Genomic DNA, 27,348 nt, shown 5'->3' with positions numbered 1-27,348 from the left:
ACTTTACTCCTAACTCAATAATATGATTTGGTATATATTTACCTAATTTTTTTAAGAGATGTTCTTAAAAACCTAGGGTCTATTTTGTTCAACAGTTCCCTCCAATTGCTTCAATTAAAACACAGCCATAATTACTTTTTATATACTTTTTTGCCTACCTGAAATGAAGTTTAAGGCTGATAAAAATATATAAGCCTAAATAGTGTGCCCCTTTGGGTTCTAATAAAGTTGCACAAGCCAAGAAAAAAAAGTTAAGTTGGGACTTCATCCCCCCCCCCCCGAATTGGCAGAATCTGGGCTTCCCGATTCTATGTTTACATGTTCTTTGCATACAATCAGGAATATGAAGCCAGACCAAAAGTACCCTGGACCATTTCAGAAGAAAGGGTCATTTGAGCTTCCCGATTTCCAGATTCTGGAAGCTTTTATGCTGAAAAAATATCTTTGTGATGAAAGAAACAGAAGAAGTTAAAAAAGTGACTTTGATTAAACATGAAAACAAAAAGACTGTAGAAGCTCTGAAAAACGTGGGAAAGCGGGAGTGAAAAAATATCTGGGAGTTCTTTTTATTTACCAGCTTCACTACCCAGAAAGCCCAGAATCTTGAAATTTTGGTAGGTTAAGCCCCAGCCTTAGATAATGTGTTCTTGTTTGTAGAGACAATCTGGCAATTTGTATGATAGAAAAGAAAAGAAATGATGAGGGTATTGTGTATTGCATTGATGACAACTTTTTTATTTAAGATAATTATTCAGTTGTGAAGGATATAAATTAATAATAACAATAATAAAAAAGAGAAAGGGAGGGATTTTATGTTTTGTAGAGAGTACTGTTTGAAGGGAGATTTGCGTGTTGCATGAAGCACAACATATGCTAAAAGTTTTTATGTCTGTTACTTGTTTTCCTGAAAAGTGCATTTTCATAGCTTTGTTTGTACAAATCAAAATTTTAACAATGCAGTACTGCTTAATTTCAAAGTCCAAACATATAGAATATAGCACCAGGGTAAACCATTTTAATTTCTGGGGTACCAATATATCAGGGATAACACATAAAATATGGAAACAATTTTTATCTCACAATTTGAGGGCTATAATTCAGGGTTTAATTTTAGGAGATCCACCTGGGTTTGCTTGTAAACACCATTGCCACTAGTTGACACTAGTGGCTAACTCAATAATATGATTTGGTATATATTTACCAAATTTTTTTAAGAGATGTTCTTAAAAACCTAGGGTCTATTTTGTTCAACAGTTCCCTCCAATTGCTTCAATTAAAACACAGCCATAATTACTTTTTATATACTTTTTTGCCTACCTGAAATGAAGTTTAAGGCTGATAAAAATATATAAGCCTAAATAGTGTGCCCCTTTGGGTTCTAATAAAGTTGCACAAGCCAAGAAAAAAAAGTTAAGTTGGGACTTCATCCCCCCCCCCCCGAATTGGCAGAATCTGGGCTTCCAGATTCTATGTTTACATGTTCTTTGCATACAATCAGGAATATGAAGCCAGACCAATAGTACCCTGGACCATTTCAGAAGAAAGGGTCATTTGAGCTTCCCATTTCCAGATTCTGGAAGCTTTTTTGCTGAAAAAATATCTTTGTGATGAAAGAAACAGAAGAAGTTAAAAAAGTGACTTTGATTAAACATGAAAACAAAAAGACTGTAGAAGCTCTGAAAAACGTGGGAAAGCGGGAGTGAAAAAATATCTGGGAGTTCTTTTTATTTACCAGCTTCACTACCCAGAAAGCCCAGAATCTTGAAATTTTGGTAGGTTAAGCCCCAGCCTTAGATCATGTGTTCTTGTTTGTAGAGACAATCTGGCAATTTGTATGATAGAAAAGAAAAGAAATGATGAGGGTATTGTGTATTGCATTGATGACAACTTTTTTATTTAAGATAATTATTCAGTTGTGAAGGATATAAATTAATAATAACAATAATAAAAAAGAGAAAGGGAGGGATTTTATGTTTTGTAGAGAGTACTGTTTGAAGGGAGATTTGTGTGTTGCATGAAGCACAACATATGCTAAAAGTTTTTATGTCTGTTACTTGTTTTCCTGAAAAGTGCATTTTCATAGCTTTGTTTGTACAAATCAAAATTTTAACAATGCAGCACTGCTTAATTTCAAAGTCCAAACATATAGAATATAGCACCAGGGTAAACCATTTTAATTTCTGGGGTACCAATATATCAGGGATAACACATAAAATATGGAAACAATTTTTATCTCACAATTTGAGGGCTATAATTCAGGGTTTAATTTTAAGAGATCCACCTGGGTTTGCTTGTAAACACCATTGCCACTAGTTGACACTAGAGAAATGATTAATATAAACATTTATCTTACTATTCTAATAAACTAAGCTAACTCAATTGATTTTTCATTTAATTATGTTTAGTGATGTGTAATTCTGCATCAGCTATAGGCTAATGAAAGAGGGGTGGTTGGTCATTTTGGGTGTCAGAAGCCTTACAAAGTGTATTTTAATGCACCAGTTGTCTACTTCTGCATTGCCCGTCAAATAAATATAAGAAGGGTTAAGGGGAGAGGTCTGAAAAATTCTAGTTTTTGGGGTATTTTGCCATCTTAAAGTATAATTGACCCAAAGAAGTGAAAGTTTCAGTAATTAATTCAAGGCCAAAAACATACTCTGGGAAGATAATGTCAAGCTACTATGTCCACTTTTTTCTGATTTTGAAGTCTTTGAAATTTGCCTACTTGATAGGTGCCTTTTGTGTTTTGAAAAAAGAAACAATATAATGTCTTAATTTCTGTTTTCACTCTCTTTTTCTTGATCTCCATTTATGCAATATTTTTTTAATGCCAAACAGTTTCACAGCTAGCAGATGGTGGAAAATCCCAATTTTCATAGAAAAAAAGTTCATTGCAGCCACTGAAGCAACAAAAATAAAATGAGATGTTTATACAACAAATGTATAAGAATTGGCTAAGACAAGTTCTAGGAGCCAAGAACAATATTCAAAGGGCTAACCTGTATTAGGCAAAGTTATTTACCAAATAACAAATATAATTCTGATCTTGTATATTCATTTCTCTGGAAATATTCAGCCAGATGCTAAGGATTGAAATCTTGGATTAAAAAAGAATGACCCTCATGCTCTTTGTCAGAACTTCTTCTGAAGAACGTGAGGAAGAACTTCTTCTGTTTTGGCATTCTTGTTCCAAACAACAGAATTGTTTTCTCCTTAACATAAAGTCAAATTTAAAAAAAATTCTAAATTTTAATATTAAGAGGAGGTTGCTAAGAAAGAGAAATTAGCCTATAGAAGCAATTAAAAAAGCATAAACATTTGAAATTGTATCTAACACCTCAGCTTTGGTCATTCCTTTCCTATTGCTCCTTTATTGAAGTTGGGTCTGTGAAAAGTCAGATTTCCCCAAACCCTTCTTCTCTTTATTCTAAAGTATCAAGGTGCTCAAGATACTAATTACACTTGTACTTAAGTATATGAAATGCGCTTCTCTTTTGAAAATATGATATTGTAAATCAATAACTGTTTATATTCTATAAATTTCTAATTGCCTAGAGTAGTCAAGAGAAGCTGACTGTGTTTGACTAAGTTGGGGAAACATGGAAACCTCCAAGCTCTTTGGTATTACTGCTGTTAAAAAAGGTAATTGATATTATTGGTGGTTCAGCTGAATGATGTTTATTTGGTGTGCTTTTGCTAAAAAAAAAAGAACAGAAATTTCTATTCTCCTATGATTTCTGCTACTTATATGCAAAAAAAGATTAAACAAGCTATAAAACCAGTTTATTTTTAATTACCATAAAACTTTCCACAACAAAATCATTCAAACTAATGTTCTGCTTATTATGTGTTTTATTGTCTTATTTGATATATGATTAGCTGCTAATTAATGAAAAAAAATGCAGCCTAGGCTATGTGAAGAGCAAATTGGGGACAACATATTTTTTTTTCACCAAGGCCTTTTGTATAGAGAAAGTTATTGTAGAAACTTTGGAAGGAGCTCATTTGATTTTGAATTGAAAGTTTTAGTGGCCTTTTTAAAAGTCAAAAGTTATTGGAGGGCAACCAGCTTATCTCCCATGCCCATCAATTCTCCAAACACAGTCAATCAGTATTTTGAGATATCTTTTTTGTTCTGCATAGTCAAACTGTCCAGTAACCATTTCTATGGGAATCCAAACCCCCTAAAAATATGATTTGCCCATTGTTTACATATAGTATTAGGTATTGGGAAAGAGTGGCATGTTTGACTTTTTGCTTCCAAAAACACAAAGGGCATTCAGGTGATCCTTTCAAAGAATGTTGAAATAAATAAAAAAAATTCCTGCTTCTTTAGTGACTACTATCAAGGCTGAGGATATTGAGGTAAAATTTGAAGAAATGTTGAACAGAAAGTTGAGATACCTCTATTTACATACATTTTTTTTCATAAGGGCATATCAGCAATATCTTTGGAACAGTTTACCATATCAAGCATAAACTTTCATGGCACCATGAAGGAGATGTTCAACTGGCCAACAGGCAACATATACATATTACTACTGCTATCATTACTTTGGCTACTACTGTTACTATATCTGCTAATACAACACTTCTAGTTCTGCTCCTATGACTATGATGCTAGTACTATTAAATCTAAGCTTATGAAGGTGAAAATTTGAGAGAATATTGAGGTTAAATTTAATTAAATTGAAACACAATTTTACATGATGATTATCAAAAGGGTGTATCTCCGGAATGGATTAGGCCCTGATGTGTAAAGGAATGCTTAAAGAGAAAGATCAATTGACCAAAAGGTAATGTGTGTGTACATCTACTGCAACTACCTCCACTGCTACTACCAGAGTTGTCACGTATGGGGGGAGGGAGACGCCCCCCCCCCCCGCTGTTATGGGCACTGTAAAAAATGAGTTGGTTTCATCATGGCGCAAAGTGCCACAATTTTTCTGACACCACCAATTTTTTGTTTGTTTAAATGAAAACCACAAAAATACTGACATATCATCTAAAGAAATCTTGAACTTTTTCAGTAAACACAGCAGTTTTACCAACTCCTGTCGTGATTTTACAGATGGTGCCAGAATTTTCTAATTGGTTTAGTAAATAGCATGAAAATAGTGAAATGACAAATACCAAAATCTCAATCTTGGTTGGTAAATGCGGCAGTTTTACCTTTTTGTGTAGTGATTTTCTGTATTGTATTCAAAAGGGAAATTATGCTAATTATTGGAAAAAAAAACAGTTGATGAAACTGACAAGCTATTTAATAAAATTCCTTGCTCCCCCTCCAATCGTTTTGGCTAGTAATGACCCTGGCTTGTACTACTATTAATAAAAAAAAAACTTTTGCACAAAATTAGTTTAAAAAAAAGAAGTAAAGAACTCCATTAAACCGAAAATGAACAAAAATAGAATTAAATAATCTACCAAGCATACAACTAGAATAAATCAGTATTAATAAATAAATGAAACCCAAAACAAACAGAAATTAAAATAAGTCAAACTGAAAACGAGCAGAAATTAATCTAAGTAGGGTTCTAAACCCTATGCTGTCTAAAAGCCAGAATATAATTTGCACTTTACAGAAAAAAATTCAAACGAATTTACTGAAAAAATGTGCATTGTCAATTTAATATACATATGCTGTTATTTATTCCTTAAAATCGTAATTAATTTTTTTTTTCTTAAAGTTATAAGTGAAAACATTTAAAAGAATTTTTTTTTCAGTAAAGTACAAATTGCTCCAACTACAGAGGAATCACCCTCCTGTCGGTTCCGGGCAAATTATTTGCCATGACTTTGATAGATAGAAGTACCCAGTTCATCCGTAAGTGCCGCCGGATTCAGCAAGCAGGTTTCATGCCGAACAGATCCACGACCAAGCAGATCTTCACTGTATGCCAGGTCATCAAGAAAGCTCGTGAGTTCCAGCGTACAGCATACCTCGTCTTTGTTGACTTTAAAGCAGCCTTTGACTCGGTCGACCGTGAGTCTCTCTGGCTGATACTAGAACGAACAGGTCTCCCGGACAAATACTGTCACCTGTTCAAGGCGCTCTACACTGGTACAAAAAGCTCCGTCCAGGTTAATGGTCGTCGAAGCTCACTGTTTAAAATAAATACCGGTGTACGCCAAGGTTATGCTACTGCTCCTGAATTGTTCAACGCGGTGATTGATTATGTCATGGATCGGACGACGAACCGGCTCCCCTTCGGACTTAGGTATGGCGACAGAGTTTTAGCTGATTGCGACTTCGCTGATGATATTGCTCTGATATGCACTTCTACAGCTGAACTCGAAGAAGCCCTCAACACACTGTCGGAAGAAGCCCTGAAAGTGGGACTACATATTAGCTGGCAGAAAAAAAAATAATGATCGTTGACTCCGCAGGTAACACCGCCAACTCACCAACATTCAACGTATCAGGGCACACCGTCGAGGTTGTCAAGTCTTTCACCTACCTTTGATCTGTCATCACGGAAAACGGCTCAGTCGAAACTGAAGTTCAGTCGCGCATCGGAAAAGCCGCATCAATTATGGCACGACTATGCCGTTCAGTGTGGTCAAAGCCCAACATCAGCCGAAAAACAAAAATGCAGATCTACAACACCACCATAACCCAAGTCCTTCTCTACGGTGCTGAGACCTGGCCGGCTGCTGCTTCTGCTCGTGATGCCATAGACGTGGCCCAAAAAAATTCTTGAGAATTATTGAAGGGATCAGATGGGACGACTTCGTCTCGAACACCCGATTGCTGGCACTATCAGATCAGACCCCCAATTCTCGTCAGGTCGCTGCACGAACCCTACGGTGGTTCGGCCATTTGGTCCGCATGCCAGCAGAAACACCCGCCAGCACTCTCTTTAATTTTGATCCCCCTGCGCATGGCCGGAAGCGCCCCTGCGGAAGGCCCCGGTTCAGATGGAGGGACAGCCTCACCCAGTACCTCTCAATGATCGGCACTGATATACAAGAAGCAGTCACGCTTGCACAAGACCGTTCCGAATGGAGGCGAAGAGTCACGTGTCTCTCTACGCTGGACCACCAGCAGGAGCATTAAGTCAAGTTAAGTCAAGTCAAAAAGTACAAATTATATTCTGGCTTTTACGAGTATTACGATCAAAATTTCAGAAAATGTCAAGGGGGAAGTTGAACTAAGTTAAAACATACTATGAACATACAGATAATCTAAATGGCTTTTTGTTTTGAATTAAAACTTCCAGGGCTTGATGAGGGGGATGTTTAACTGACCAACAGACAATATGTGCATGCTGCTACTAGTGCTAGTACTACGTCTAGTCCTACAGCTAGTACTATTACTATTTAGTGCTAGTACTATTTGTACTTCTACTACTATTATAACTATACTGAAGGGGAAGTTGAACTGCATCACAACATGCCGTATTAAGGCGAAATTTTCCTGCGTGTTGAGAGGGATGTTGAACTAGCCAAAAGATGCTGTATGAATACTACTCCTACTACTTTTAATAAGACTAAGGGTATTAGACGTTTTCAGGGGGTATTTTAAATTAAATTGCAATACAACATCTGCATGAAGGCTATCAAAAGGCCATATCAGCAGTATATCAAGAATGATTTTCAGTATGAGGTTGAAACTTTCATGGCATGTTAAGGGGTATGCTGATCTAATAAAAATGTACTATGTTCATGCTAATACTAGTTGTAGTGGTACCACTGCTGCTGTTAGTACTAATGTTACTAAGGCCAATAGAATTAATGTGGAACTTTCAGGGCCTGTTGAGGGGATGTTGGGCTTAGCCAAACATATTATGTACATGCTGCTTATCAACAGGACTTATCAGCAATATGTCAAAAATGGCTTAAAGTATTAAGTTGAAACTATCAAGGCATGAGACGAGGATATTGCACTAGACCAAAAAGCACAAATATGAATACTATTACTGTTTACTAATAATACTAGTACTGCTGTCACTAATAGGCTACTACTCTAATTGATTATACTATTGCTTCTGCTGCTATTCCTACTGCTAGTGCTAATTCTAAGGATATTAATTAAACTCTCTGAAAATCGAGGATCTGGAAGATGCAGCTAGACCGCATAATAGTAATGTAGCGATAAAAAGATAGACTGACTGTTAATTGTGGTAATAAAGATTGACCGTTTCAATGTAATATTATCCTTTAAAGCTGTGAACTTACACCTTATAAGTTCTTTGATAGCGCCACTTATAGCACTAAAGATTGCGCCATCGAGGCCTGCTCCACAACAATGGGGAGTAATGTTGATGGGTGACCGCGCCACCCGCTGATAGCGAGAAAACAAAATATGATGCTATATAAATGTAACCTATTTTCCTTGAGTTATCTGGAAATCAATTACCTCTAATGTTATGTAGAAATCAGATTCCTAGGAGCGCTACCGCTGGAGGCATACGAACTAATTACCTGCCGTGCGACTAGATACAGGCATATAAAACGAAACAAACACAAATAGAAAAGCAATAGATCTATTGTGACTTACATTTTAGGTGTACAACAGTGCTCACTTCAATTGACGACAAATAGAAGCAGAGATAATAATGACCATGTCTCTACAATGACTGCATAATAGTTCTGATAAAGAATGTTTCTAATAGTTTGAATTGCAATGCCTGAATGCCAATAATAATAATGAACATAATAATCCCGCGAAAAACACTTTTCTTAACTATATCACATGAGTATAGATCCTGCTCCCTACCAGATATCTCACAATTGTCCCAGATCTTATGGCGGGGCCGCTACCTTTTAATTATGTTTACAAACCCACTTCATTATGCTCACTGACCGTCCAATAATTTGTTTTTAATATTTCTGATGATTAAACGTTATAACTTAAGCTTCCTGTGAACTCTCTGTATCTAGTGATTTTTTTATTACCGTCTCCCGTGATTAGCGCCGAGGTTTGGCTGAAACTAAAAGGCAGTTTTTCTTTTTGCTGATTAAGAACTTTTCTTTTTTTGAAACGAGATTTAAACTTAATTAGAGGAAGTCGGAATTATCTTTAGAAAGAAAAAGATTTTATTTTTTTTATTTTAAATATATCACATTTTACTCACGGTACATATTACCCTTCCCATTATTTAATGACGTCCCGTGATTAAGAGTTGCTTGCTCTTGGGTTTTTGAAATATTCGCGATTTATTTACTATTGGTCCTACGTAATTTTAATTGACATTGTATAATTTTCTACTTTTATATAAGCTTAATCAGGAGTGCTAAAAATTCTCTCTATTACTTTTCTTATTTTGTTATACATCCCTTTCTAAAGTTTATTCTAATGGATTAAGATTATTTATGGTTCTAGCCTAGCTACTATACTAAAGATTTTTTTTTTCTACATCTAACACTGATGACTTTTACATTTCCAACAAGGTTGGGGCTATTCTACCTTTACATAAGATTTTTTTGAGATTTTTTTAGCTATTCTACCTTTTACAAGTTTTTTTTTTATTTTGCTGACTATAGGGCAAACTGCTTCCTATCTACGCTAAATTAAATGAATAGTACGACAATACTTTGGATATGTAGTGTAAGATATTGTCTTTAACTTGTGGGAGGGGTATATTGTCACTGAGGGGTTAGTCACTGGGGTTAATTTTGGTTTCTGTAATTCAATGGTTGGTTTCCAGGTCCATTTTTAGAAATTATCTCGTATTATTGATGGGATAACAGAAATATTAACTTTCCGCATTTGATAGAGGTTATAGGATGGTATCCGAGGGATTGTCGAAAAGGATTCGACGCGTGAATCTTTTACACATAAATGATCTTTGGGATAATCAAATATCATAACTATACAGTTGTATGGTACATGGGTCCATAATGATAGTCAAGGGTGATATTTATATACTTATTTCTTGTTCTGGTCGATGGTGTTCTCAGGATTTAAGTGATTATATTGTTCTATAATGCACTGCATAGTCAAAATCAAATATAATGTTACCTGATACGCGATATCGTTTGTGGTCGCAGATGCAACGATCAAACGTAATTACAATTTTTACCGATCAGCTAGGATGAAAATTGCCTGAGTCTATGGTGAGTACTCTTCGTAGGTTGATGTATGATGAAAATCAATGCTACTAGACTGTATCTGCACTGGACTACGCATTGTAATGATTGATTTCCACTATATCAATCCCCTTCCTGTAATGAAAATAACGAGGCAGAATCACACGCTATTTAAAAAAAGTTATAATAATGAACTACAAGCATTATGGTTGTTTACAATCTTAGGTCATATATCACCCTAAAAAACAATATAAAAAGATGTTCTGACATTACTAAATAAACTCTTGTTTTGATAAAACGACATTCTTATCATATTTGTTTCAGATACCTATAATTCCCATTGGTAAATCTAACACAGAGATGTCTTCAATTTTTTTTTGAGAAAGGAAACAACGATACAAAAAGCTTATTTAATTCTTCAACACTTATTTAATTCTCCCTTAGGTTTAAAACAATCCTTTAAATATAAGTTACGCTACATCATTAAGTTTGAGGTCTAATTTTACAACATATTTCATGCCTTCATTGTTCACGCACGTCCGTGATGTTTAAGAAATGCATGTTGCAGCGTCATAGCCACACGGTTTTACGTAAACGACACTTACAATGAGGGAACAAGACATAGCAAGGGCGAGTGGAGACCTCTATACCCACTCGTTTTCTAATGTCTTCCCTATTCATTGGCTTAGATGTTCTCATGGCGTTCCGGGTTTAGCTTGTGTATTTCAGCCGTTTCCCCGTGTTCTTGCCTTAGGTTTTGTCTTCTTAGTCTCAGGTCTTTCCTATAATTAAGAGTCAGTAATATTCTCATGGTCGGGGAAATCGCGAATACGGAACATACGGTCAGTAGTAAGTTCGGCAAAAAATTGGTTGAGAATAGTCCGTATCTATTATCTACATACGCTAATCTCTGGTTCTCATTTGTAAATAGGGGAATCTGGGAGTCTAATGCTTCTCTTATTTTTGTAAGCCTTAGTGTCCCTTTATTATTTTCTATTTGGACCATATCAAGGTTTTCATTTCCTCACTCTCTATAATGGGAATAGTGTACGACAGGTTAATTGCCTTAAAATTGATTATTTTTTGACTTATTATATTTGTGGTCGTGGTAATTAATGGCGTTCGAACACTTAACTCCTTAGTTACAAGTCGACATCCTTGTTTTATGGTTATCGTACCCATATCTTATAACATTAATTCTGTCCTGTAACTTGGATTTATTCTTTCTGTTTTATTATAACAAGTCAAAGTTCCAACAGTTTCTCTTGGAACCAAAAATAACCAAAGCTCGTTTCTAAGGTTTATGAATATTTGTCGTTTAGTACTTCCTATCACGGCTTCTTTCAGCTAGACTGGATACATCGTACTAGAATGGTACGGGTACAGTTTTTATATTAAAGGAAATTATTCGTATTAATTATATGCAATATGACTTTAATTACAATTTTTTTTCGGGAACTGATATATGTTGAACAAAATTTCTCTACAGTATTTTTATAATTGTATGATTTTTACTCGTAAACTAAAAGTTTTTAAATTATTACTCCTTTATGACGCCTATCCATTAAAATCTTTTAATCCTATACTGATTAAGTGTAATTCCATCTTTCGGGTTTTTTAACCGATCGGCCCGATAATTTCGTTACTTTTTCTTCTGCTTGTTGTAGGTTTCTCTTTTTCGGTTTTGCAAACGATATGAGATAGAATTTTTTATATTGTTTTTTCCAAAATTCTTGCCATTTTAATTTTGTTTCTTTCGCGTGCGCGGCCGCTGAAGTCGGTTTTGATTGCCCTATTTCTTTAACTATCATATGGTCTGATTCGCCGTCAGACTCTTCGGAACTAGTTTCCGATGACTCCGCATTAGAACTTTTAGAAGTTGCACCTCGAATTTTGTAGGTATCACCTCGCCCTCCTTCGTTAATTTCAACTCCTCTGGAAGTAGAATGTTTGTTCTCTAAGTTTTAGCTTTGGGTTTTCAACTCGGGAGAGTTGAAAGAGTCTTGAGTCATTTGAGAGGAATCCAAAGTGTTTGTGGGGTTTCTCCACTGTTTAAATGCCGTGTCTTCAGGGGGATAGGGCATTCTTTGCACTAGTGTTTCCCTCTATGAAGTCCACTGTTTAGGCTTGACCTTGGACACAGTTATATCATGATATTGTCCTTGCTGGTCATCCTTGGGAGTTTTATTCTTAGGCAATGTACTTTGACTCGTTTTTATTGGGAAATTTATTAAATCCATAGCTTCTCGCAGATTTTTTTTAATTGAATCTTTGGGAGGAGTTTTTTCTACAATAATACTCGGAGTTTCTACAGCTCTGTTCAGTTCCTCCTGTAATGACAGGGGCCTCACTATTGGTGTTGCAGGGGAAACCATATCGTCTGGAAATCTTTTGGGGGGACAAGGGGTCGATATTCTATCAGGGAGAAATTGGTTTTTTGGAGATATCGTATAACCTAGTTTTCCCGCACTCTCCGATGATGAACTTCTTGGATCTTTGGGTGTTTTTATTCTCTCTGGTACTAGGGTTTTCCTCTCCGGAATAACCAGATTTTTCATAGCTAAGAATTACTCAAAGTTTTCTTCATCACTCTCGTTTTCAAAATAGTCTTGCTTGAAATTAAAGGGTTTTATCTCTGCTAATCTGGATTTAGTGGGCAATTTTTCTGCATCTGATGAATCGGTAGACGAGGGACGCGGTACCCTTCTTTCTGGAAATTTTACTCTTTTTATTCGGCTAACATGTGCACTGTAAGTTCTTCCAGTATCAGGGTTCACTACTTTAAAAGTATAATCGTCATCGTACTTTTTGACTATTCTCTACGGTCCAGAATATTTGTTCGACAAGTTCTTTGCCTTCCGTCTTTGCCTCGTTCTTTAGGTAGACGCAATCTTTTATCTTGAAATTTATGCTCCCCTTGACTTTGGGTTGGTTTCATAGCTCTTGGTTTATTTTACATTTTTCCAACTCTTGCCTAACTATCTTATAAGTTTTCCTCATCCTATTTATGAATTCTTGTTTGTAATCCTCCGAGTTATTGTAATATTGCCAGGACTCAATAATCTCATCATACGGGAATCTAAAATCGCGACCAAAAAGTAAATAAAAAGGGTTGTCTTTGGTTGTTTCTGAATAAGCAGTATTGATTATGTTAGTCAAATAAGGTAAGAATTGATCCCAATCGTTCCTGTTGTCTTTTGTATAAATACTTAATACATTCGAAAATATTTTGTGTCTATTTTCTATTTTACCATTAGCTTGTGGATGATATAGCGATGTCACCAATTTCTCTATGTTAAGAAAACTCATTAAATCTTTTGTTACTTTTGAAACATAATTGCTTCCGCTGTCACTTAAAACCTTATTTGGGATGCCAAATTTTAAAAATAATTTCGCTAATGCTTTACTTGTGGCGTAAGCGCCTTGATTTTTTTATGCTCTTGCAAAAGTAAATCTGGAAAAGTGATCTATAACTGAAAGAATACAAGTATGGCCTCTGTTAGAAACAGGCAAGCCTCCACTGGTTCCATATAAATCAAATGAGACAATATCGAAGGGGAATCTCGCTACCGGGACTCTCCCCATAGGAGGATTAGGATAAGCTTGGGGTTTTTTCTTAAGTTACATGCTTCGCATGTACTTACACATTCCTTAAGTTTTGTTACTCCCGAGGGCAGGTAAAAATATTGTTTTAATTTATGGAAAGTTTTCGCTACTCCTAAATGTCCACCCATACCTAAATGAAAATATTCGAATGCAGGTGTTATTAATTTTTGGGGTAATACAGGTATTATTGAGGTTTGGTTTCTATTTGCTTCTGCAGTCACGATTCTGCATAGTATTTCTTCATAAAAATCATAGTAATCCTCCGAGTTATTGTAATGTTGCCGGGACTCAATAATCTCATCATACGGGATTCTAAAATCGCGACAAAAAAGTAAATAAAAAGGGTTGTCTTTGGCTGTTTCTGAATCAGCAGTATTGATTATGTTAGTTAAATAAGGTAAGAATTGATCCCAATCGTTCCTGTTGTCTTTTGTATAAATACTTAATACATTCGAAAATATTTTGTGTCTATTTTCTATTTTACCATTAGCTTGTGGATGATATAGCGATGTCACCAATTTCTCTATGTTAAGGAAACTCATTAAGTCTTTTGTTACTTTTGAAACAAAATTGCTTCCGCTGTCACTTAAAACCTTATTTGGGATGCCGAATTTTAAAAATAATTTCGCTAATGCTTTACTTGTGGCGTAAGCGCCTTGATTTTATAATGTTTTTGCAAAAGTAAATCCAGAAAAGTGATCTATAACTGAAAGAATACAAGTATGGCCTCTGTTGAAAACATGCAAGCCTCCACTGGTTCCATATAAATCAAATGAGACAATATTGAAGGGGAATCTCGCAACCGAGACTTTTTCCATTAGAGGATTAGGATAAGCTTGGGGTTTTTTCTTAAGTTACACGCTTGGCATGTACTTACAAATTCGTTAAGGTTTGTTACTTCCGACGGCACGTAAAAATATTGTTTTAATTTATGTAGAAGTTTTCGCTACTCCTAAATGTCCACCTATATCTGAATGAAAATATTCGAATGCAGGTGTTATTAATTTTTGGGGTAATACAGGTATTATTGAGGTTTGGTTTCTATTTGCTTCTGCGGTCACGATTCTACATAGTATTTCTTCCTCAAGATCATTGTAAAAATTATCTCTTTTCTTAGAGTTTTGAATTTATCAGGTAACCCATCGTCATTCACAAAATAATTAATAAGTGCTACACACATTTCGTTCTTTTTTTGATTTCTTTTTATATTTTCTAAAGACAAGGGACAATAGTTATCCTTATTTTCTTTTACTGTGTCTTTGTCCTTGTTTTTCTTACATTTATGTTTTCTCTTGGTATTGATAGCGTTAACTTCATTTTCCTCGGTGTCCGACGGCATATTTTCTGGGTATCTACTCAATAAGTCATAAGCTGCATTTTGTTTACCTTTTAAATGTTCAACTTCGTAATCTAGGTCTTGGATTTTCATAATCCATCTAGCTAGAATTCCTGTGGGGTTTTTAAATGTGCGCAGGTACTGCAAGCTTTTATGGTCTGATCGTAGTATAAATTTTCTACCAATTAAATAGTGTCTAACTTTGTCCAAGTGGTGGGTTATAGATAATAATTCTAACCTTGTGGCGGAATAACTGCTTCCGCCTTTTGATAAAGTTCTACTCGAATAGTATATAACTTTTTCTATTTGTTTTGTTTAGGCGTTCCCTCTAGAGGATTAGGGTTTTCTACCGGGATTATTTGCGAAAGAATAGCGCCAATGCCCTTTGAACTAGCATTGGTTGTGACCACAAATTGTCCGTTTTCGAAATTAGGTAGTGATAATACCGGTTCAGAAGTGAGTGCCTTTTTGAGACGGTTTTGGGAAGATTGAGCTTCCTGGGACCTGGTAACATTTTGGGAGTTCTCTATAGTTAATTCCGTGAGGGGCTTCGCAATTTGGGCGTGATTGCGCACAAATTTTCTAAAGTAGCCCGTGAGACCTAAAATTCCTCTCAATTCTTTCATATTTCTTGGGGGTTTGAGGTTTTGAACACATTTTATTTTTCCTGGATCTAGAGATATCTCTCCTTGCGTCACCACTACTCCTAAAAATTTAATTTTTGGTTGAAATAAATTTATTTTTTCAGGCCGGCATTTTAGATTGCCCTGTCTGAATTTCTCGAACTCCTTAGCTAATGTTGCTAAGTGTTGTTCAGCGTTTTCTCCCACGCATATGATATCGTCAACAAAATGGATGATATTCTTCAATCCTCTTAACAGGTGTAATAAGGGTCTACATAGCGCGCTTGAACTTGTTTTAAGTCCAAAAGGTATTCTTAAGTATTCATATGAACCCCAATCGGTCGGACAAAACGCAGTTTTATAGACATTTTTTTCGGCTATTTTCCCCTGGTGGTAGCCTTTGGTGAGGTCCAAAGAAGTAAAGATTTTGTTTTTGCTCGAGATAGAGTCAAGAATTTCATCTTTTCTTGGTAATGGAAATTATCACTAACTATTTGATTGTTAAGGGCTCTATAATCAACAACAAGTCTTAGATCACTATTCTTTTTTGGTACCAAGACCACTGTTGCAGAATACGGACTTATACTGGGGCGTATAATTACATTTTTTTCTAATTCATAAATTTATTTTTTAACCACTCTTTGTGCTTATACGGCACACGATATGGCTGTTTCGCTACAGGATTACCAGTAGTTAAAATTGATTGTTCATGAAATGGTATCAGTCCGATGTCATCATCGGATGTTGAAAAAACATCTTTCAAAATCCTTTGTAAATCGCGTAATTTTTTCTTAAGATCTAAGTACTTAATATGATCCATATTGAATTTTTTTAAGAATTGCGATTTATTTAGAGGGTATTTGTTATTTGAGGTTTTAATGCCATTTACTAGGTTTCTTTTGGAATTTTCCCATCTATTTAAATCATTTTCCGAGATAACTTGGATTTGCACTAAATAGGTTCCCTTTTTTTATTGTAATTGTATCATTTTCGTAGTTATTAGTTACCCAAATAAAACCTTCTCCTTTGTCGTAAGATATAATCTTTTCCTCGCATAACAGATTTTCAGGAATTTCATTTGACGAGGTCGCAAACCAAATTTCAGATTTGCTTTCTACTGGTTCAACCATCTGTGATATTTGAATTCTTTGCATTGTTTTGGGAGGTATCTTTGTTTTCTGTATCGCAGATCCGTAATATCTTTCTTTCTTTTTATTGTCTCTTAAATTAAGGTCGGCGCTATCTGCTAATAACATTGGCTTTGCCTTAGCTGCATTGGGGATCACTACTTTTTTCCATAATTCCACTATTGTCTTGATTTCATTCGACCTTTGCTGCCGCGCATCTCCAATTTTAATTTTTACGGATTCAATATATTTACTGTTTAATTTCTCTTTGTCTCTACGATGTCTCTGAGAACAATTTAAAAACGTCCTGATTAGGCACTGTTTTCCTTGAATAACTTTATGAGAGAAAGACTGTGACATTATACAGCCAGAAATTTTATTTACGGTTATGTTCTCTTCGTAACCTCTGTTACAGTTTCTTAAGGTAGAAATTCCTTCCTCTACCTTAGCCGGATAGACAAGCCTTTCGTTTGCCACGTCTAATAGTACTCTATTAGACCTTAAAAAATTTGTGCCTCTAATGATTTCGTACGGAAAGTTATTGCATATAATAAAATTTGTCGGAAAAATTCAATTATCCCTCTTCACGTCTACGCGAATTGAACTTTTTGCATCCAATTTATACCCTGTCATGCTAGTTGAATTGATTCCTCTGTAGCCTAATATGCGGAGGCAACATATTAAATACGCATGATTTTATGATACTAAACGGGGCACCAGAGTCAATCAAAGCTTTAAAGAAAACACTTGCTACAAAAAAAATCATTAAATATAGTTAAATTGTTATTGCTATCACTACAAGACAGTACTACTATTGGTTTAGACTCATAGAGCAATTTAGGCGACATCTTGGTCCAAATTATACTTCTGAGGGGCCTGACGCGTTTCCCCGTGGATTTATTTCCAACGTCGGTGTCTGCAATAGAGATTCTGAGATGTGAGATTCCGTAGGCATATCTGATTGATTTAAATTTGTCTGCCTTTGCCATGTATTATTACGATAGTTTGGATTTCTTGCGCCTGTGCCGGCTGCTGGCGCTGACTGCCATGCTGTTGGCTTGAAAAAATTTTCATTTCCCGCCGGCCAATTAACTATTTGCCGTCGGCTTGAAAAATTTGTATTTCCCGTCGGCAAATTTTCGGGATTTCGATAAGCCGTTCATACATTTAATTTGGTTAGGCCAGTATTTTGGGGTTTCAGGTATATAATCATTTTGTCTATTGTGGGGAGGATTACAAAAATTGGGTTTTCACGCGTTGTAAAGTACCGATTGCCATAGTCGTTCATAGCTGTACACTGATGTAACGCTGGTGCTAAAACTTGTTCTTCCGAACAAATAGCTACCATAATTTTGCGTTCTACCAATGGCGATCCTTTGTGTGCGATGGGGGACATAACGGCACTCCTTCACGATATGCCCAGGTCGATTACAAATATAGCAACTTATTATTGTCGTGTTATTTTCACAAGTAGTTTCTTTTACAGGCTGAAAACGCACTGGTTTCTTCCTAACAGACTCTTGCTCTTTATTTCTTTGTGGCACTTGAAATTAATCCCTTGAAAGGAAGATTTGAGATGCCTGTTCGCCCTTGAAGGTCGGGTTTGAGTTTGACTTGCCTAGGCAGTTTATTTTTACTTTTCTGCGATTAGCCACCATTGTATCAACTTAAATCAGTCGCTCTACCTCCTGAACTGCAAGATCCAACGTCTGAATATTTTTGGATATTACCATTCTATATAGTTTTGGGGGTAGCCCTTGCAAAAAGGTATTTAGTGTGACTTTTTCATACAGTTCTCCTGAACCCTTTCCGCATTTTGCTTCTACTGAAATCCGTATATTATCAAGATATTCTCTTATATTTTGTGAATGGTCAAAGCATACCATTCCGTCTTTTAATTTATTTGTAGAACTGGTTTCGATAGATCTATCTTTAAATGCCGTTAACAATTTGTTCACCGTATTTATTTGCAGGGTGGCGTCATCACCTATAGTATGTTCAATTTGCTTTAGAAAGGTTAAGACCTGGCCTTTTAATCTTAATAGGAGCATGCCGACTAAAGGTTCTAGCTCTGTTTTTGTTAATTCTACAAACTTGGCCAATTGGATATTAAATTCGTCGATATTTGCTTGTCCATCGTACTGCGGAATAGATTTTGCTATTTCTAAAATTTTCGCAACCAATTTTTGCGCCATTAATAGTTCGCTTAATTCTTCTGACACTTTTGCTTTTGAATTAACTCAAAATAAATTTATTTTTTCACTTAACCTATTATGGGGGAGTCTATTATCTCCTATGAGATATTCTAAACAGATATACCAAAATTGCTTAGCGGCAATAGACGTAATCAATTTAATTATATTTTTGTATCTTTCCCATAATTAAATCTAAATTAAAAAGCTTATAGCCAAATTAGTTCTCAATTGATCATTCAACTTCTGAACGTGCCATATTTACTGATAAAAAATAGACTGACTGTTAATTGTGGTAATAAAGATTGACCGCGTCAAATGTAATATTATGCTTAAAAGCTGTGAATTTACACCTTATAAGTTCTTCGATAGCGCCACTTATAGCGCTAAGGATTGTGCCATCGTGGCCTGCGCCACAGAAATGGGGAGTAATGTTAACGGGTGAACGCGCCACCCGCTGAAAGCGAGAAAACAAAATATGTAGCTATATAAACGTAACCTCTTTTCCTTGAGTTATCTGGAAATCAATTACCTCTAATGTTATGTAGAAATCAGATTCCTGGGAGCGCTACCGATGGAGGCATACGAACTAATTACCTGCCGTGCGATTAGATACAGACATATAAAAGGAAACAAACACATAGAAAAGCAATAGATTTATTGTGACTTACATTTTAAGTGTACAACAGTGCTCACTTCAATTGACGACAAATAGAAGCAGAGATAATAATGACCAAGTCTCTACAATGACTGCATAATAGTTCTGATAAAGAATGTTTCTAATAGTTTGAATTGCAATGCCTGAATGCCAATAATAATAATGAACATAATAATCCCGCGAAAAACACTTTTCTTAACTATATCGCATGAGTATAGATCCTGCGCTCTACTAGGTATTTCGCGATTGGCCCAAGTCCTGTGGCGGGGGCCGCTACCTTGTAATTATGTTTGCAAACTCACTTCATTATGCTCACTGACAGTCCAATAATTTGTTTTAAATATTTCTGATGATTAAACATTATAACTTAAGCTTCCTGTGAACTCTCTGTATCTAGTGATTTTTTTTATTACCAAATGTCTTAGCGAAATTCAAAACCGTCTCCCTCGATTAGCGCCGAGGTTTGGCTGAAACTAAAAGGAAGTTTTTCTTTTTGCTGATTAAGAACTTTTCTTTTTTGAAACGAGATTTAAACTTAATTAGAGGAAGTCGGAATTATCCTTAGAATGAAAAAGATTTTATTTTTTTGTATTTTAAATATATCACATTTTACTCACGGTACAGTATAATATTGTACTGGGATGTTAATAAATTGAGAGGGAGTAGTCAATGCGGACTTGCCCCAGTTAAGGTATGAATGGGGCCGCAATTAGTGATAAGGAAAAAACTAAAGAGAGATGGGCCAAACATTTTGAGAATTTGCTTAACCGAGATAGTGTTGAAGGAAGATATATAGAGGAAAATGAAAAAGCTTGTGATACATTGGATGTGAAGGAAGATTTGTTTTGTGAGGAGGAATTAGCGACAGTACTAAAAGGACTAAAAAATAATAAGGCTCCAGGTGCTGATAGTGTGGTAAATGAGTTTTTAAATATGGTGGTTGTGAGGTTAGAGACAAGTTACTGAAGATTATGAATATGATTTTTGAAAATTGGAAGTACCTAGCGATTTTAGGAAAACCTTGGTTAAGCCACTTTATAAGAAAGGTGATAAAAGTGAGTGTGATAATTATCGAGGGATTAGTCTGGTCTCTGTAGGGAGTAAATTACTTAGTAATATGATACTTTTTAGACTGAGAGATGCCGTAGACAAAGCTTTAAGAGAAGCACAGTGCGGTTTTAGAAAAGGTAGGGGATGTGTCGACCAAATTTTCACCACCCTTAGATTAATAACTGAGAAGTGCCTGAGTTTTCAAACAGCTTTGGTCCTCAGTTCTATAGATTATGAGCAAGCGTTTGATTCTGTTGATAGAAGAGCTTTAGTAAAGGTTTTATCCTTGTATGGTATACCAGAAAAATACATTAAAGTGATTAGTGCTATGTACGAGAACAACACTGCTGCGGTTAAGGTAGGAAATGAGGTTAGCAGCTGGTTTTGTATTAAATAAGGATTTAAGCAGGGTTATGTTCTATCCCACTTTATATTGATTATTCTGATGGACTTTGTCTTAAGGAGCCCAGAAAAGGGAAGGGGAGACCACAGAATCAAATGGGGAGGAAAAAGTCCCCTGGACATAGATTATGCTGATGATTTAAGTGTGCTAGATGAAAGTGTGAGCAAAATGAATGAAGTTTTAGAGGTTTTGCGAGTTCAGGGTGCTAGAATAAGGTTCAAAATTAATGTTAAGAAGACTAAGTCACTAAGGCTAGGAATAAGTGAAGATGAAAAGGTGAAGTTGTGTAATGAAAAGATTGATCAGTTGGACAGCTTCTCTTACCTTGGTAGTATTATTAGTAAAGATGGTGGGAGCAGTAAAAATGTTAAAAGTAGAATTGCCAAGGCTCAGTGTGTCTTTTCACGGTTAAAAAAAGTTTGGAAGAATAGGAAGATATGTCTGCAAACCAAGATTAGAATATTGGAAGCTATAGTGATGACAGTGGTCAAATGTGGCTCTGAGGCATGGGCGCTCCGAAAAGCGGATGAAGATTTGCTAGATGTTTTCTAGAGAAATTGCCTAAGGATTGTTCTGGGTACCCGGCTGACTCACCGTAATTCAAACAATAGGCTATACAAAAAATGTGGTTCAATACCGATCTCTAGGGCTATAATGAAAGAAAGGTTGAGGTGGCTAGGGCACGTCGTGCGGATAAAGGACTACAGATTGCCGAAGATTGTTCTTTTCGGCCAACCGTCTAGAGCTAAACCGAAAGCATGTCGTCCTCGTCTGGCGTGGAAGGACGTAATAAAGAAAGATTTAAAGGAAATGCGAACTTTGTGGGCGGGAGTATAAAGGGAGGCTTTAAATAGATTGGGACGGAGGAGGAGCGTGCGTAGCTGTGTTGACCTGAGGCGGCTTGGTGAGTTGTTAGTAGTAGTAGTCTCTGAAAATGGCGAGGGCGGTTTTGAACTGGATGGAGGCAAACTATTTACATGTAGATTATCAAAGACGTGTATAGTGTATCTGAAAATCTTAAGGCTTGAGACTTTTACCGCTATTTCTACCACTAATTCTGCTACAACAATGGAACTAAATCAAAATAGAAGTGCATCTAGGTCGTCAATATATCCAGGCTGAATATTTTAGGAATACAACAAGGTATAAAGTAGAAACTTTCACGGAAAGGTTATGTTGCTTCGAAACTAAATCGTACGGCAATATGTGTATGCTGGTTGTCAATAAGACCTCTCATCAGTATCTCAAGGCCAACTGAGGGTTTTAAATGGAAAATTTCCAGGCTGCCACTATTAATAGTTCTGCTTGTATAGTTGAAGTAAATCAAAAGAGTGTAGATTAATCCAGTTTGTCAAAATAGAAAAGATACAATGTTTTAGGAATGGTATTAAATTGCAAATTATGTTATGGTATTCAGAAGCATGGGTGTGTCAGTCCTATCTTGCTTCAAATGATGAAACTGCTCTCATTAATGCTGAACTTTTAGTTTTTATTAAAACTTGTAGTTTTTTCTTATAGGTTTTTACTTTAGGAACAGGTTTTTGGAGAGAGGCATAAATTAAAAATAGTAAAAAAAACATTTATATTTTAAAGTATGTCAAGCATTTCAGCTTTAGTTAAACTTTTCTTATCCTTTTTTTAGTTTCCCATCTCTTTCTTCAAACCCTTTAAACCATAAATCTTTAAATATTAAAAACTTGTCTTGTCGAACGTTTCCTGTCTTTGTTCACAAGATAAGATACATTAAAAAAAAGAAGATATTGTATAAAAAGTTTTTTGATAAACTCTTCAAGGAGTCTGGTTCTAAAATAAAGATGACAAATTGACTCAGAGCAAAAACTAAAAGGTCATAAAATACAAAAATGGAACAAATCAGCAACAATATAAAAAAGATTTTATTGTTGGTAAGGGGGGGGCATGAAGTCTCTAATCCATTGTTTTGACCTTTATGATTTCAATTGTATATTTTTTTTTTCTTTTCTTTTTTTCACCCAAATGGTGAGTCATTCATCCATTTTTTTCCAGTCATGCCTTAAGCTTCTTTCTACTATAGGTTACGATTTGTTTTATAATGGGTAGCTATTACTTCAACCATAGTGAAGAAACGTATTGACAGAACTTACTATATTGGCTATTATGTTCGCAAAATTGTTTAGTTTTAAATTTACCTCTCTTTGCAACCCTTCTTGTTCTTCATATATTCACAAGGTCCTTGGAAGCAAGAAGGCCCAATTCATCTTTACTCATCCATAGAGTACCCTATTAAAATTGTGGCATTTTGAATATTTATAATGCGTTTCCACGCATTGTAAGTAACAAACTTGCTACGGGTTTTTATATGATGTTTACTCTAATTTTTGTAGAAGCTGAAGATACATCCTCAAATGATGATAAAGATATTTTTGGAAGTACACATCCTATGTTATTGTTGAAACATGAAGCCAATTTTTTTGCTGTTGCCCCTGACATTTCTACAGATTGTAAACTTATTGCTGACCATCCTAAACGGGAGTCGATTATTGACGAGGATAAAGGTATGCTTTAAATATGATAAAATAAATAAAAAAATTTTTTAACTGAAATTAATGAGCAATATTAAAACTTAACACGAACAAAAATTATTATGTATATTAGGGGGTTCGCCCCCTCATCAATACCTTGCTCTTTACGCTAAAGTTCGAATTTTGTTCCAATTCTTTAAGAAAGACCCCTGAATCACAAAGGCCGTTTAATTAGAATAAATAGCTCTTGAAAGTACTAAGACAACTTTAGCGTAAAGAGCGAGGTATTGACTGGGGGGTGAACCCCCTAATATACGCAATAATATCTGTTGGTTTTAAGTTAATATTGCTCCTTACTTTCAGTTGAAAAAATTTGTTTCTTTTTATTTAATTTCTGATCGTTTTTAAAATAATGCTGGGAAATCCGGCGCCCCCTTCGTAGCAATATCCCTTCCTCCATGAAAACTTCTTCTATGGAAAGATGTTCCTACGTAACCCCTCCCACTGACCCCCACACCCCCACCAGAAAAATCCCCCCTGAAAACATCTCTATGCTTCTCAATAACCAATACTATATGTAAACAGTGGGGAAAGTTTATAACTTGCAGCCCTTCCCCAGGGGGCTGTGGGGATTAAGTCATCCTCGAAGACATAGTTATTAGATTTTTTTACTATGCTGAACAAAATAGCTATCTCAAAATTTTGATTTGGTTACTTTGGAAAAACATGAGTAGGGGAGGGGGCCTAGTTGCCCTCCATTGTTTGGTCACTTAAAAAAGAGCCCTAGAACTTTTAATTTCCGTTCGAATGAGCCTTCTCGTGACAGTCTAGGACCACTGGGTCAATATTATTCCCCCGGAAAAAAAACGCATCCATGGCAAAAAATACAAAATTCCACATTTTTGCAGATAGGAACTTGAAATATGTACAGTAGGGTTCTCCGATACGCTGAATCTGATGGTATGATTTTCTTTAAGGCTCTATGTTTTCCCCTTTTTTCGAAAATAAGGGAAATTTTCTCAGGGTCGTAACTTTTGATAAGTAAGACTAAACTTAAAGAAACTTGTATATTTGAAATCAACATAAAAATCAGATTTTTTTATTTATCTGTTTGTATCAAAATTCCGTTTTTTAGAGTTTTGGTTACTTTTGAGCCGGGTCGCTCCTTACTTACAGTTCGTTACCACAAACTGTTTGATGATCTTCTGTATTTCTGCTTTTCCAAATGAAAAGGTGTATCTTACTTTTCTTTTGATCCTGTTTTGGGGCGTAAAAATGTGTCTTTGTTGAATCTGAGTGCACTGGTTGCATAAAAAAAAACATTTAGTAAATAATAGGCAAGAAAGGTTTCAACTAGGGCATAAAATTGTCCATACCAATTAAACGTCTCTATTAAACGATATACTAATTTTTTTTTTGGAACCTTTTTCTAGCTTTTATAATTCCAGAACTATTTGACAATTTAAAACATATGAGATGTTTTGTATTGTTTTGGGTACAATGGATATGTGTACAAGTGTACAAGGAGTGTGAGTGATAAAAATAATATGCCAGTGTGTCTCTCCCTACTCACGGTATTCTTTTCAAACAAGGCTTTGGTTTCACTTGCTTTTAAGGCAACAATGTCACCAAATAAGTGGATAATGTATATGGAGTGGAATCAGCCTTGTTGCTGCAAGGATGATTTTAGAATTAAATAAAATATGGGTTTTTCATAAATTTTAACTTTTACAAAATTGAAAGCGGATTACAACCTTGACTTTATTAGTTTGATAAAGTTCTTTGAGATTGTATTCGTTTTTTCCTTCTACTAATATAATATTTTTTATTAGCTGTTTTATCGTCAGAAATGCCTAAATTTTTCAAAAAAAAGTTCCGACACTTCTAGTAGTAAAAAGAGTGATAAAGTCATGTTACTAAAGTATTTCAGAAATGTTAAATAGACGTTTTTTCAAAGGATTGAATTAAGAAGAGTTCTATCAGAAATCTGTTATTTGCTCCTACGGTCCTTGATTGCTTTGACAAACCTTGACAATTCTTTTTGATGTAATGTAGAATTATTTAGAATATTATATTGTGTAACAAAAACACAAAAAAACAATTATTTGATTATTGTAATATTTGAAGAAACTGCCATAGTTGGTAAAAGTAGGAAATTAATATAGCATATAAATATTATAGTAAAACAATGCTTTTTATACAAACCTACTGTTAAGAAGATTTATTAAAGTCTTCATTCTTAAGAATTTAAAATACCTAACAAAAAAGGAATAAAGAATTTGTATTTTAATATAAATGATGCCTCAAATTGGATTTTATAAACTTTTAACCAAGGCAAAAGTAATTAAAATTAAATTTATAGTGGCCGTGTAAGGTTAGAGATTTTAAAAGCTGAGTTTTATAGTAAATAAAATAATGGGTAAAAAATAGAAGAATTTGTGATTTATTTTTTGTGAATTTTATATTATTTTACTTTTCTCAGTTACAATGCTCTATGCTAATGGTATCAGCAAAGAAGGATGTGAATTATCCAGCATGCCAGGTCTTACAAGAATGTGTCTAAAAGAAGAAATGAATTTCAGTTGTCAACAACAGGTGCCAAGCAACATTCATAATGAAAATGTTATGACAAAACAGGAGGTTTCTCATACTAAGAAAAAACCTTTCGAATGTCCTATATGTAAGAAAACGTTCTGCAAAAAATACCACCTATCTCGTCTTCAAATGACTCACACAGGAGAAAAACCTTTCGAATGTGATAGGTGTGACAAAAAATTCGCCCGAATATCCGACCTATCTTATCATCAAAGTTCTCACACTGAAGAAAAAGTTTTCGAATGTGATAGATGTGAAAAAAAATTTAGCCGAAGATCCAACCTATCTGGTCATCAAATGACTCACACAGGAGAAAAACCTTTCGAATGTGATAGATGTGACAAAAAATTTAGCCGAAGATCCGACCTATCTAATCATAACAGGACTCACACTGGAGAAAAACCTTTCGAATGTGATAGATGTGAAAAAAAATTTAGCCGAAGATCCCTCCTATCTGGTCATCAAATGACTCACACAGGAGAAAAACCTTTCGAATGTGATAGATGTGAGAAAAAGTTCAGCCTAAAGTCCACCCTATCTCGTCATCAGAGAACTCATACTGGAGAAAAACCTTTCAAATGTGATAGGTGTGACAAAAAATTCACCCGAATATCCGACCTATCTCGGCATCAAAGTTCTCACACTGGAGAAAAACTTTTCGAATGTGATAGATGTGAAAAAAAATTCAGCCAAATATCCGGCCTATCTTATCATCAAAGGACTCACACAGGAGAAAAACCTTTCGAATGTGATAGATGTGAAAAAAAATTTAGCCGAAGATCCCAGCTATCTGGTCATCAAATGACTCACACAGGAGAAAAACCTTTCGAATGTGATAGATGTGAGAAAAAATTCAGCCTAAAGTCCACCCTGTCTCGTCATCAGAGAACTCATACTGGAGGAAAACCTTTCGAATGTGATAGATGTGAAAAAAAAATTCACCCGAAAATCCATCCTATCTAATCATCAGAGAACTCACACTGTGGCAAAACCCTTTTTGTATGTCAGTGTGTAAGGGTATTGTATGTTCACGAAACTTTCTTAATAAATTTTTTATCTGGAAAATTTTGTTAACAATATATATGAAAACACTTTAGTATATTCTGCAATGCATATTTATTAGCTTGTTAACGTGTTTCTAATTACATTTGTAAAAGATTTGCCTTTTTTAAAACAGTTTTATTAAATATAGTGCTATTTTCTTGAAAATTTCTTTTATTAA

At 35.2% G+C, this 27,348-nt stretch overlaps 1 protein-coding gene across 1 annotated transcript; it reads left to right on the top strand.

The window, feature by feature from the left end:
- LOC148945821 (uncharacterized) lies at window positions 1-27,317 on the top strand. Its single transcript, XM_089098350.1, has 3 exons — window positions 1-3,642; window positions 23,394-23,564; window positions 26,014-27,317. The coding sequence occupies exons 1-3, from the start codon at window positions 3,600-3,602 to the stop codon at window positions 27,087-27,089; spliced, it is 1,290 nt and encodes a 429-aa protein (XP_088954476.1). The 5' UTR covers window positions 1-3,599; the 3' UTR covers window positions 27,090-27,317.
- Window positions 27,318-27,348: the final 31 nt, after the last annotated feature.

The sequence above is a fragment of the Artemia sp. Qi Xiang Cuo genome, chromosome 12, assembly GCF_049724085.1.
Source record: "Artemia sp. Qi Xiang Cuo chromosome 12, ASM4972408v1, whole genome shotgun sequence".
Classification (NCBI taxonomy): domain Eukaryota; kingdom Metazoa; phylum Arthropoda; class Branchiopoda; order Anostraca; family Artemiidae; genus Artemia; species Artemia sp. Qi Xiang Cuo.
The sequence above is the reverse complement of the archived record's forward strand: the minus strand, read 5'-3'. Positions and strand labels throughout refer to the sequence as shown.